Source organism: Coregonus lavaretus, assembly GCF_964263955.1.
Source record: "Coregonus lavaretus genome assembly, chromosome: 8".
In the NCBI taxonomy this organism is placed as follows: domain Eukaryota; kingdom Metazoa; phylum Chordata; class Actinopteri; order Salmoniformes; family Salmonidae; genus Coregonus; species Coregonus lavaretus.
Genome location: NC_139995.1, coordinates 42,174,839 through 42,188,744, shown reverse-complemented (window position 1 = coordinate 42,188,744; position 13,906 = coordinate 42,174,839). Strand labels below are relative to the sequence as shown.

General features: G+C 40.7%; 1 protein-coding gene across 1 annotated transcript in view; it reads left to right on the top strand.

The window, feature by feature from the left end:
- LOC311134352 (neurofascin-like) overlaps positions 1-13,410 on the top strand; it is a 118,431-nt gene extending 105,021 nt beyond the window's left edge. The window contains exon 27 of the mRNA XM_084168001.1: positions 9,475-13,410. Coding sequence (XP_084024127.1) covers positions 9,475-9,703 — 229 coding nt within the window. The 3' untranslated portion in view covers positions 9,704-13,410. The remainder of the gene's footprint in view (positions 1-9,474) is intronic.
- Positions 13,411-13,906: the final 496 nt, after the last annotated feature.

Below are 13,906 nucleotides of genomic sequence, written 5' to 3'. Positions count from 1 at the left end.
TGCTGGCTCCCCTACCTCTGCGGAAGCATAGTTCCCGCTCAGCCCAGTCAAAACTGTTCGCTGCTCTGGCACCCCAATGGTGGAACAAGCTCACTCACGACGCCAGGACAGCGGAGTCACTCACCACCTTCCGGAGACATTTGAAACCCCACCTCTTTAAGGAATACCTGGGATAGGATAAAGTAATCCTTCTACCCCCCCCCCCCCCCCCTTTACTCCAACCAATAAATAAAAATAACATTGTAAAGTGGTTATCCCACTGGCTATAAGGTGAATGCACCTATTTGTAAGTCGCTCTGGATAAGAGCGTCTGCTAAATGACGTAAATGTAAATGTAAATGCAACTCCACAAGGTGAGATCTTGCATGGAGCCCCAGGCCGAGGGAGATTGACAGTTATTTTGTGTTTCTTCCATTTGTGAACAATCGCACCAACTGTTGTCACCTTCTCACCAAGCTGCTTGCCGATGGTCTTGTAGCCCATTCCAGCCTTGTGTAGGTCTACAATCTTGTCCCTGACATCCTTGGAGAGTTCTTTGGTCTTGGCCATGGTGGAGAGTTTGGAATCTGATTGATTGATTGCTTCTCTGGACAGGTGTCTTTTTAGGAGCACTCCCTTTAAGAGTGTGCTCCTAATCTCAGCTCGTTACCTGTATAAAAGACACCTGGGAGCCAGAAATCTTTCTGATTGAGAGGGGGTCAAATACTTATTTCCCTCATTAAAGTGCAAATTAATTTATAACATTTTCTGGATTTTTTTGTTGTTATTCTGTCTCTCACTGTTCAAATAAACCTACCATTAAAATTATAGAATTATCAATTCTTTGTCAGTGGGCAAACTTACAAAATCAGTAGGGGATCAAATACCTTTTTCCCTCACTGTAGGAGTTAGTATGTCTTAGGTCTGGTAATGCATGTTTTCAGTATGTATTTGTTGGCTAGTGATTGTCTTTTGCTCATTCCAGGTCCCACTGATCTGTCTCCACTCATTCTTCTGTGGGGAATGAGAATCTCTCCATCTGTCCACCTTTACTGTTTAATTATCCCTCTAACTTAACCGTCAAGTCAGCAGTAACACACTCCAACCGATTACTCACTCTAATCATTGTGGTCCTACTTTATATTGAAATGGTGCTAAAAACCAATGTCCTTACATGGTACAGTAGTTACATAGGCATACACAGTGTATGTACACACTTAAAAGTGTAGCAACTGTTTGCCATGGTGATTATTGTATTACACTCTGCAGGGAGTCTTCAGAACTTTAGAACTTCAGAAGAAGAGGAAGGCAGCATCGCATTAGTGGAAACCAAGACTGTTCTCAGGGCAGGCCTGGTTGTAACTAGATATGTTCGAGTCACGTCGGGGATGCCCTAACCCTTACCCTTTTCCTAACCTTAACCGAATGATCCTAACCTGACACGTTAATTCTCCTAACCTGCTGAGTAAGTTCTCCTGACCTTCTATGAAAAGTCAGTAATGCTAGTCAAAACTGGCAGACTTGCCATGAAAACAGTCTTGCTTTCCACTAATGTGATACAGCAAGATGAAGTGCCCCTGTACTCTGCCCCCTGTAACACCACACAACCAGTAACCCAAACCCCTAACTGTTCTTATAAACCACAAATGAAACATGGCACCTTAATTTACCCAAACTGAGCAGGTTCTACCCAGACCAGTTACAATGGATTAGGAATGTGCAGCGCATTCGGAAAGTATTCAGACCCCTTTACTTTTTCCACATTTTGTTACATTACAACCTTATTCTAAAATAGATTAAATAAAACAATTTCCTCATCAATCTACACACAATACCCCATAATGACAAAGCAAAAACATTTCCTTCTTAATGCGTTTGAGCCAATCAGTTGTGTTGTGACAAGGTGGTGGTGAAAAAATGCTTCACAGAGTTCAAGTCACAGACACATCTCAGCGCATCCAACAAGTGCTAAGCATATGTGGGAACTCCTTCAAGACTTTTGGAAAAATAATTCCAGGTGAAGCTGGTTGAGAGAATGCCAACAGTGTGCAAAGCTGTCATCAAGGCAAAGGGTGGCTATTTGAAGAATATAAAATATAAAATATTTTTTGATTTGTGTAACACTTTTTTGGTTACTACATGAATCCATATGTGTTCTTTCATAGTTTTGATGACTTCAATATTATTCTACAATGTTGAAAATAGTAAAAATAAAGAAAAACCCTTGAATGAGTAGGTGTGTCCAAACTTTTGACTGGTACTGTAAGTATTCAGACCCTTTGCTATGAGACTTGAAATTGAGCTCAGGATGATCAATGGAAACAGGATGCACCTGAGCTCAATTTCGAGTCTCATAGCAAAGGGTCTGAATACTTATGTAAATAAGGTATTTCTGTTTTTTATTTGTTATAAATTTACAAACATTTCTGAAAACCTGTTTTCACTTTGACATTATGGAGTATTGTGCGTAGATTGATGAGGGAAAAAAACGATTTAATCCATTTTAGAAAAAGGCTGTAATGTAACAAAATGTGGAAAAGGTCAAGGGGTCTGAGTACTTTCCGAATGCACTGTATATTTAGAGTAATTTGAAGAGATTCTATTCGTTTTGCGTTTGGCTGTCAAAAGCATTCCGACCATGAAAAATGGAGGAAATAATTTGAACAGTGTTGTTTTAGGTGTTTATTCTGCTTGACAGCACAGTGCTGTGGTTTTAAAGTGTTAAGTGTTTTAAAGTACTTGCGTGCAGTGTAATGTTCAAAGGTGTTATCAACAATTATCACGTGTGTGAGCAGTGCTCTGCAGAAATATTTACAACTGTGTGAGGCATGTCCACAATGGAAAAGCTAAGCAAGTCTGCTCTCGTCTCTAATCAATGTTTATTAATATTACCCTCTTTCCTACAGTGAAGGTCATTGCTAAGCTCACACTCTGACACACTCAATAGCACTGGGACTAATCCCTCTGTCTACCCAACTCACACGTTATGATTGTGTGTGTGTGTGTGTGTGCGTGCGTGTCTGGGCATTTCTGTTTGTGTAAGTGTGTGCGTGAGTGTGTGAGTGTGTGTGTGTTCGTGTGTCAGTGCATACACGCGTGTATGTGCATGTGTGTGTGTGTGTACGTGTGTGTGTGTATTCTCTGGCTCTCATATGCTTGTGTGTCACCTGGAGGATGTCTCTCCTTCCTTCCTTCCTTCCTTCCTTCCCTCCCTCTCTTTACCCTCTCTCCTATCCTATCTCCTCCCTCTTCTCCATGCTGAAATGGTCGTCTCTCCCTGACAGGAATGAAAATGAGAAGGAAAACGAGAACAGGTACTTTGGTTTCGGCATCCACCTCCCGGCCTGCGCATGTCAGGGGCAGATACTGAACTCCCCTTCAGACTCATGCGGGTTTGGGGGTGAGATTGGGGGATGAGGAAGCGAGGCAGTGACTGTGATGCTAGATCATGGTTTATGAACTACTTCACCCTCCTCCCTTTGCACTGCTGTTTCTGTGGTGGAAGGGGAAGGTGGGAGATGGGGGGTGGGGAGGGTCGAGGTGGGCATGGTACACCAGCCAATCAGAGATCTCGGTTCCCGGGGGTGTTAAACATGTGATCAGGGCACAGCTGAGACTCTCTGGGTAGTGTAAACCCACAGAGAGAACTGAGAAGAGTGTTGTTTCTACACACAGCTAGAACTCACTTGACGTAAATAATATGTCGCTTACTCTTTTGGTCTATAGTGTACTTCCATAAAAGTGGGTAAATCTGGGTCAACTATCACTTCAATGCAGATTAGTGAATAGGACAATCCTACTTTAGGACTAAACCATGTTACAGATGTAGGATTTTAATTTGATCACCCTGTTGCAGGATAACTTTCCTGCAATGCAGGAAATGTTAAACTTGTAGTGTATTTAGGTTTCTTAAATTTGTAATTTCCACTTTGAAATGTCAGACTTGATTTTCGCTTACGAAAATTGTATTAACACCTACAAAAATGTCCATTAAATATAATCCACATAATAATTCACATTGTTGTTACTGCAGGATTATTTTCCTGCTGTAGCAAACCGGCTCTAATTAAGATCCAACATCTGTATGCTTCACCAGGCTACAATCCATAAACACTAGAGCTAAACCTAGCCTAAAGCTATGCATTAACCTTGGTCTAGCCTTGAGGCAAAGGTCATCAATTGACCTGGCTATCTTTGGCCTGGCCATGGCTGTGTTCCACACCTGCTACCTGTGTTCCACATCTGCTACCTATGTTCCACACCTGCTACCTCACAAGCAGAACAACAGCCATTACAATAGGCAGAATATCTTAAGCCCAGAACTGTTCTGGACCTGTTCAATACAGGCCTCTGGTGGAGAGTTGTCTTGGCAGGGACCTATCCTATCCATGGGTGGTTCAGGGTTAAGAGCAGTGGGTGTTCAATATGGGGAAAGAGAGGCTAATCACAGCTGTGGTTTAAGCATCGCCTCAGGCTCATGATATTCAAGTGAGAAAAACATATTAGTGTTGAAGGCTCAGCTGGTGTTCAGACTGTGAGCCAAGGCTCTGCACTGTGAAAACCTATTCTCATTACCAGTCTGCAGAATATCACAGAGTTAGAAAACCAGCTTTTCTGAAGTGTCAATTTAATCAGGTAATAAACTGTCAGGTAAATAAATCAAGGTGATTTGCAGATTAGGGGAGAGAGATCGATAGAGAGAGAGCGAGAGAGAGAGAGAGAGAGAGAGAGACAAACACCATTGTAAATACAACCCATATTTATGTTTATTTATTTTCCCATTTGTACTTTAACTATTTGCACATTGTTACAACACTGTATATATACATAATATGACATTTGAAATGTCTTTATTCTTTTGAAACTTCTGAGTGTAATGTTTACTGTTAATATTTATTGTTTATTTCACTTTTGTTTACTATCTACTTCACTTGCTTTGGCAATGTTAACACACGTTTCCCATGCCAATAAAGCCCTTAAATTGAAATTGAATTGAGAGAGAGAGAGTGAGGAGGCAGGAAGTTCTTATCTCTCCCCAGAGAGACGTCCAGTGTTTCAGGGATCAGGTAGGTGATTTAGTGATCGTGAAACTGATCGTGAACACTCTGAGAGGTCCTGAACCCGTTTGTCTCTGTCGAGGGCTTGATTGTGTTTTTCCCCCCTTAAGGTTAATTGCTTTGTTTTTCTTCAGACGGCTGACATTTAACAGGCAGCAACCACCAGGTGCAGAGGTGAAGGCTGAGGACGGAAATCAATTTGGCTGATATGAGAGGGAGGGAGGGAGGTTGGAGTGAGGGTTTCAGAGTAGATGGAGTGAGGGTTTAGGGAGGAAGGTTGGAAAGTCTTCGTTCGAGTTTGACACCCTTGAGGAACCGATTTGGGGAATAAGCAACAGAGAACCTTTGCATCATGTGACGATAAAGCCTTTGTATGGAGATGAAATATCAACACCACTATGTTCTTTCCTTTTTCCTTCCTACATAACTTAGTCATCAATGATCATGTCCATCTCTGCATGTATTTTCTGTCCATTTTTCTGTCAAATCGACCTCAGCCTTCAAAAGATGTCGATAAAATAAACATGCAGGGGTAAACGTATGTTCTGGAGTAATTTTCATAATTGATGATGTTTGGTCCCTGTATCATAGGTTCAATGATTTTACAGTTCATTCTCTGCATGCATGTGACTCTATGGCAGGGGTGGCCAATCCTGATCCAGGAACACTGCAGTGAGTGCAAGCTTTCGTTCCAGCCAAGCTTAAACACACTTGATTTAACATTCTATGGTTCTAGATTAAAGACCATGATTAGTTGATTGTTTCAAGCTGGGCTGGAGCAAAAGCCTAGGTCCAAAAGGCATCTTAACAGCTTCAACCCCCAAGCCATAAGACTCCTGAACAGCTAATCATGGCTACCCTGACTATTTGCACTGCCCCCCCCCCCCCCCCCCCCAACCCACCCTACCTGTTTATTATTTATGCATAGTCACTTTAACTCTACCCACATGTACATATTACCTCAATTACCTCGGCTAACCGTTGACCCAGCTCATTGACTCTGTACCGTTACCCCCTGTATATAACCTCCCTACTGTTATTTTATTTTACTGCTGCTTTTTAATTATTTGCTATTTTTATTTTTTTCTTAAACTGCATTGATGGTTATGGGCTTGTAAGTAAGCATTTCACTGTAATGTCTACACCTGTTGTATTTGGCGCATGTGGCAAATAACATTTGATTTGATTTGTACATACTGCAGCTCTTCAGGACTAGATATGGCCACCCTGGTCTATAGAGTTTCCAGTTTGACTCTCTGTGGTGTTATTAACTCACCTGTTAGAGGTCCTTTCTATGCCAATTGCCAAACCCACAGATGCATGCTTTGATTTAGCTCTGGTCCCGGACGTTACGTGCGGCTTGAGCCTCCTTCAACACCCTGCATCTTTTCATTCATTTCTCCAAAGAGGATTCAATCCGCATGTAACACCATGGACCAGAGTTAGACCTGTGATAGACTAGTGTCCTGTCCAGGGGGTGTACTTGTACATCAAGCTGCCTCATGCTACAGAAACAGGAGATAGGCTCTTGCTCCTATGAGCTGTTCCGGGTCTTTCATGTAAAGCCTGATTCTAGGGCTTATTGTTTGGTACCCTATGATTATTGTTGTTTTTTATGTGTTTTTGTTTGTTTGAAATCATAGTAGTGGTATGGTGCAATTATGTGTGGGCACCCAACTGTTTTTGACCCACTAGTAAATATGATTTTATCACTCAGGTATATTAGCAATCCCCACACATAGACACACATATTATAATATCTCATTTCAGTCTGTGTCTGTTCAGTGTGTGTTTGAACAGTGTGTGTGTCTGTTCAGTGTGTGTCTGTTCAGTGTGTGTTTGAACAGTGTGTGTGTCTGTTCAGTGTGTTTCTGTTCAGTGTGTTTTTAGCCATCTCTGTTTTTTGTTCTTCCTCCCCTTACGTCTTTTTCCTTTGTCTTTCTGTTCTGGTTTCTGTTCCCATTGGTCCGAATCAAGTTGTTCCCTCAAAAGGTATGACAGGAGTCTATCCTGCACAGTGCACACTGCAACCAGAATAACCCCGAAATAATATGCATTATTTACTTTTTGAGATCGCTCAGAATTCTTGCATTGGGTTTTAATCGATTCATATCTAATCACACACATAATCAGATTTGTCAACCCGCTGAAGTGACTAAACATTGACCATACTGTTTTCAATTGAATCAACGTCTTTCCTCCAACATATTCTCACGAAGGCTTAACCAACTAAAATCCTCCTTTCATTTCCATGATATTGATGCTTCCAGTCATGTCGAAGTAAGCAGAGGTGGAAAGTAACAAACAACTGATGTTGACATTTACACAATTGATTTCTCTAGTCCAATTGTTATGTTAATTAGGCTGCATAAGATTTGTCTTTATAGAACAATGCTCAAATATCAAAGATCAAGAGCAGTTTGTTTTGAAAGTAGTTTCAGGCTGCAGTTATTTCAGTAGAATAAAGTCTTCCCAGTTACTTTTTCCACCTTTTGCTCCTCTCTCAAAAGTTCATCTAATCAGATAATTGAATCATTCTACACTCTCATTCTAAAGATGTTTTAAAGTCGAAGAAAGCTTTTATACCCTCTCTAAACCCTCTGCTCACTAAAATTGCTCGAGCGATAAGGTCAACAAACAAAAGCTGGAAAACCCGCGACTAAAACCAAGCTTTTAAAACGTCTTTGCCACTCTAGTAGATTTATTCAATTACATATAGAGAAATCATCTACAAACATTTCACTGCTTCTGAGGCTCATCATTTATCTGTAATACTTCCCACTTGAGTGGATTTAGAACTATGGACAATAGTTTCGTATTTACCAGCTGCTATGCTAATCACCTTATAATTCGATACATTCTAGTGAATTTGAGGGTTGTGAACATCTAATAAACCCATTTCTACATTACACTCAGGTCTACTAAAGATCAAGGTTGTCATTTTCCATGCCTGTATAAGGCTAAAGTCTACATACGTTATTGTATGAATGTATGACAGTGAACTCAATGTTCTCACACTCCTGATCAATCCCTCTTTCAGTATATTAATCGATTAAAACATTTTTTTAAAACCTCCTGCGCAGTTATCCAGTTTCTTCTCATCTATTTCACTCTCTCTTTTCTTTGGTCTACGTATCTTCTCTAAACTCTCTCTCATACTTTTGTCAGGCACCTGATTCCTCTATTCCTCTCTTGATTTGAGTCTCTCTCTCTCTCTCTCTCTCTCTCTCTCTCTCTCTCTCTCTCTCTCTCTCTCTCTCTCTCTCTCTCTCTCTCTCTCTCTCTCTCTCTCTCTCTCTCTCTCCCTCTCCCTCTCTCTCGTAACACCTGATAGAGTAACTTGTCTGTTTGAGTTCAGAGGGGTTTGATTGTGGGTTGACTTGTTGATACTTCGGTATGGTTGCCTTGGTAATTCTCGGTTGATGACCTTGTGTGCCCAGTTGGCTTGGTGACTCGGCATGGAGCATGCACAGAGCCATGCCTTCAGGTAATCTCTGTCAGATTATATTCAGATTATATTGCCATGTAGTTTGTCTACTAACTGGCCAGCCATACAGTACCACACCAGTACTTCATCGAATAAAATATGTCAACACGGTCTGGTGTGTAGATTGATCATCTCAACAATGGAGAGAAATAGACAACACCTCCAAATATGATGGAAAAACTGTTGAAGAGCTAAACATTATTTTCTGTTCCCTCTGCTCTGGTAATGCCTTTCTGCTGTTTGCTATCTGCCTGTTGTAAGAGTCTAGAGAGCTAATGCTGGTTGATAGCCCCTGATCCCTTCTGCATGACACTTCTCTCTCCCTACTGCAGAGGTAGAAGACATAGGGACATGTTCTTAACTGAGATACGCACACCTACTGTAACATGGGCTTTCACACAAATACACTAACACCTGCAACGTTCTGAGTTTGAGGTTTATGCACAGATCTCAGATCAGAACATAGCCCAGACTGAGCAGCATGTGTATGAGAATGTGTTGGTTTGAGCATTTAAGGCCAGCATACAGCTTCCCCAAAGACCCAGGGGCTCTGTAGCAGTTCTTCTAGACTACAATATTTACTGCAGGGCTTTTTATATTTTAGCAAGCTTATATTATTGCACTCAGGTTGACCATTGCCAGTGTTTTTATATCATAGCTAAAGGCAAGAATCGATGTCGTTCCAAAATGAGTTTGTGAAAGTGCTTGTGCTCCAGTCTGCATTGAATGACCTCAGCTACAGTCTGTACTGTAAGAGAGACGACAGTGGAAAACTACACAATCAACACTTTTCTTGTTTACAGTTGTTCCCTTCCCCAGTTTTCTTCTTACCCCTAACCCCTCTTCTCTCTCTCCCCTAACCTTTGGGACGGTAAGGACTCACCTGCGTTGATGACCGTGTCGATGACATCACAGGCGGAGTCTAACCTTTGACCTCTTGACCTTTTGCAGCAGCGACGAGGACAACAAGCCTCTGCAGGGCAGCCAGAACTCTCTGGACGGCGGTGTGAAGGAGAGTGACGACAGCCTGGTGGACTATGGCGAGGGAGGGGATGGCCAGTTCAACGAGGACGGCTCCTTCATTGGCCAGTACACCGTCAAAAAGGACAAGGACGAGACGGAAGGCAACGAGAGTTCCGAGGCAACCTCACCCGTCAACGCCATCTACTCGCTGGCATAGCCCCCCAGCCCGGCCTGGGGATCTGAGGAACTCATCCTAGCGGTTGGAGGGTGATATTACCACTACTACTACTACCACACACACATACACAAACACACACACTTATGAATATATGAATATATAAAAACACGTATACACATGTAAACACACACAGCGCCTACCTGGAGACTGCTTGGCCTCTTAAAACGGAGGGAGAAACCATTCCTCTGAGAATTAAGGGGGGGTGAATGGAAGGGAGTTGAAGTTACAGTGAGCCAAGCCTTGACGTTCGGCTCTAGAAATGGCTTGCCGAGGCGAAGTTTGGGATTCTTGAACAGTACCAGTTTCTCTATGCTCCTCCTCCTGCCCCTCACACAGACTTTAGTGTGCCTAAAGGGCTGGCCTCAGTTATAGAGGACTAGAGGAAACGCTGAGGTTTTCAACCATTTTGTGTGGCTCTAGAGCTTTCTTTGTTTTCAACATACTCAGCTTTCCCCCCAAACCTCTCTTTTTCTCTCCACACACATCCTCACGCCCACCTGTGTCTTTACCGAGCGTCCCTAGGGAAGGAGACACAGACACTCGTCCTGTGAACATATCAGCTACGGACCACCAACATAGCAGGATGTCGGCAGATATGTTTATCACATTGATATTTCCAGAGAGAGAGAGAGAGTTATTTGTTCATAACTGATACAGCAGATGAGTCATTTTAATATATGAATGCTGTAAACAGTGCTAGCTCACCTTCTAGTGTGCTGCAAAACTATGCACTACCACCACCTCATGTTTTTGGGTAAAGTCTGGTTATTAATTCAATTGTTGTTGTTTTTTTCACAGGTTTAAAGAAGAATAACTTGCTTAATGAAATGCTATCGTTCCCTTGCCTTCCCGCTGTGGTAAATGTACCTATGTTTCACCTCCAAACTCAAGTCGTGTGGAGATATTCAAAATGGCCACAGCTATAGCAATGCCATTCCTGCCTCAAGCTTTTTTATAGTACAAGCCACTACTATGTCAGTTATAAATGACATTAAAAATATATTTTCAAGCATGATAGTACTTTAGTGCAAGAGACCAAGGACAAGTAGCTTGGAGAGGAGGTTTGCTCTGCTTGTTAAACAACAACTGACAAACTCTCTGTCTACCTGTTTGTATATCTCTATGGCGACTGGCACGCCGAGGAGGTGACTCACTTCCTGTTTACTTCATGGTTAGCATGGCTGTGATCCTTAGGCTAGGCTTGATCTGCACCCCTTTTGTCTGCTTCTTTTATAACTATCATTAGAGGTAGGCTGAATCTGCAGAGGCAGGACTTCCTTCTCAACCCTTCAGAACTTATTTGGAATCATAATTGACTGTTGAACAACTCAAAATAAAACTAAAGACTGCTACAAAACATATTTTATGTCTTTGAATATAGGATACAGACAACTCTGTGAAGGTATTGAACATCCCTGCAGATTCTGCCTGGCCCTAGTCATCATTGACATGTAGCCATCATGTCAAGGAAGTGTGAAGAAGTTGGGGTGCACCAATACAGTGGTGGACCACCATTTTACCACCGATACAGTGGTGGACCGCCATTTTACCATTTGATCTTTTCAATAGTAGAACTCACTCATGAGTCTACCTTGATGTTTCACCTCTTAAAGTGGTAGAAAGCTCAGTACCCACATGTACAACGTATTACAACGGCACTACTAAAGTCTTTCATGTTAAATCAAATAGATCTTAGCTAATCAATGGCAATTAGCTAACAGACATCACATTGTATTTCAGGTGTTTATTTCATATTTTAGTTTATTACATTATGTTTATAGAATTAATTAATATATTAGTAATTCACTTATTAATTCTTGAATACACTTTTTTGACCAACTGACTTGATGGTCTCACATCAGAACCAGGAAGAAGAAAATTCACTGTATGACATCTTTTGTGGCGAAGGGTATTTCTGCTGTAAACTAACAACATTGACTGTCACCATTAAAGAGGTTGTGTTGATCTATTCATGGTGCTGCTCTTCATGTTGAGTATTCATGTTATATTAATGTTAGTATTCCATGTTCGTATTATCATTTATTTAATATAACTTTCACATAATACAGAAATGTAACATTGCATTTGACATACTGTAGCTATAAGTAGGTCCTGAATTTTTATTTATTTGTAAATATCTATCAGAAAAACAGCTTTATGAGTAAAAGAAAGAATTACAAATCTGTATCCACCAAGCAAATGTACCTGGTGCATCCCAAGAATGATGACATGTGTATCTTATGATTGGGACTCAAAATGACTTAACCGATGTTGTCCTGAAGAACTTGCTTTGAAATGTTAATATATGGCCTGTGTCTCTCTGTCGGTAACTTTTCTGATCATCACTAATTCAAAAGAAACAGTTGAGAATAAACACTATGTTGTGGAACAGGTATACAGTAGACCTAGTCAGCCTCTTTATGGTGTAAATAAAAGTGCTCATTAAATGTATCATTGTAGCATTCTCTGCACACATGTTCAGAGCATATGGAAAAAAGGCATTTGCTGAGGTAACCGATAGCCAATTTCCCCCTACTTTGTTTGTTTTTATATTAAGGCAAACCCAGACTTTCTTAAGGCTGCACAGACTCATTCTCTCATCATGCCTTTCACCTAACATGCCTGCTGCTGCACCCCTCCTGGTGACAGCCCAGTGACAGGTGGCCGTTTTGACAACAAACCTTAAAGACTGCTGAATCACGGAATGTTCGATGACAGAACTTTAGCCTTGATCTCACCGTTGTTTGAGTTCGGGTCACGATACTGTACAAGCTCTTTCCCTTGACAGCCTTTGTCCTTTCCCTGTGTGGATCCTAAAGGGGGAATTAGTGAACTGGCTAGAAAACAATAAACAGAGAATTATGCATATTTGCTGATACACAGTGCTTTCTTATGTCTTATTGTTTGTTTGTGCACGATGATTGGAGGTGCATACAGATGTATGATCTTAATTTGATCACCTTGTTGCAGGAGAACCTTACTGCAATGCAGCACATTTTAAACTTGTAGTGTATTTGAGGTTTAAAAAGGCTTCTGAAATTTGTAATTTCCACTTAGAAATGTCAGACTTGATTTTCCCATTATGAAAAATTTATCAACCCCTACAAAAATGTCCATTAATTGTAATCCACATAATAATTCATATTTCCTGTTGCTGCAGGATTATTTTCCTGTTATAGCAAACTGGCTCAAATTAAGTTTCTACATCTGTGTGGAGTAGTGTGTCTTCTCATTCCGTTTGTAATGTTTGCATCGTCTATACGCCACTCCTACAATAACAAATCAACTAACAAGGGGTTACAAACATGTAACAGTATCTATGTGCATTTTCACAGCATTGAGTTCAGTTGATTTGAGATTCTGCAAAACTGGGATTTTATCCATACGATGAGACGCACATAACAATTATAAAATTGGAGCTTGGATTATTATAATTGTTCATATTTTTGTTATGTGGAATTATTTTAGTGAATTTGTATTTCTCTGTTTACTTTTACAATTACAAGTGTATCAAAGCAGCTTGCCAGTCTTGCTTCTACACACGAAATAACAGCTTTTTGTAAGGTACATCTACTTAACAGTAAAATGGCATATTAATATATTCACCATGTATGCGTGTATGATGAGATGTTGCAACTTCTGCTAGAGACGCCTTCTTTATAGTAAAGCTATCTCTTTTTCTCTAACTCCTGGCTTCTGTCTTTCTCTTTTTTTTATTATATTAGGCTACTGTTCTGGCTGTGTCAATACTACTGGTACTATTCAATCACTTCCCGGAGTATGGAACACTTAGAAATCCAGAAAAGAAATAGCCATATATTTCCTGAGTGTACATTTTAAACATATTAAAAACTATTTTTGTACAAATTCCTTTTGGAGGTTGCATTGAGTATTTGTAAAAAAACGTATTGACTGAAATTCCCTCAATGTTTACTGAGTATATTTGTGCATCGGTCAATAGCCTACATTTTATTACAAATACTCAACGCAACCTCCAAAAAGAATGAGTGCAAATATACTGAACAAAACTATGAACGCATCCTGTAAAGTGTTGGTCCCATGTTTCATGAGCTGAAATAAAGGATCCCAGAAATTTTCCATACGCACAAAAAGCTTATTTCTCTCCAGTTTTGGGCACAAATGTATTTACATCCCTATTAGTGAGCATTTCTCCTTTGCCAA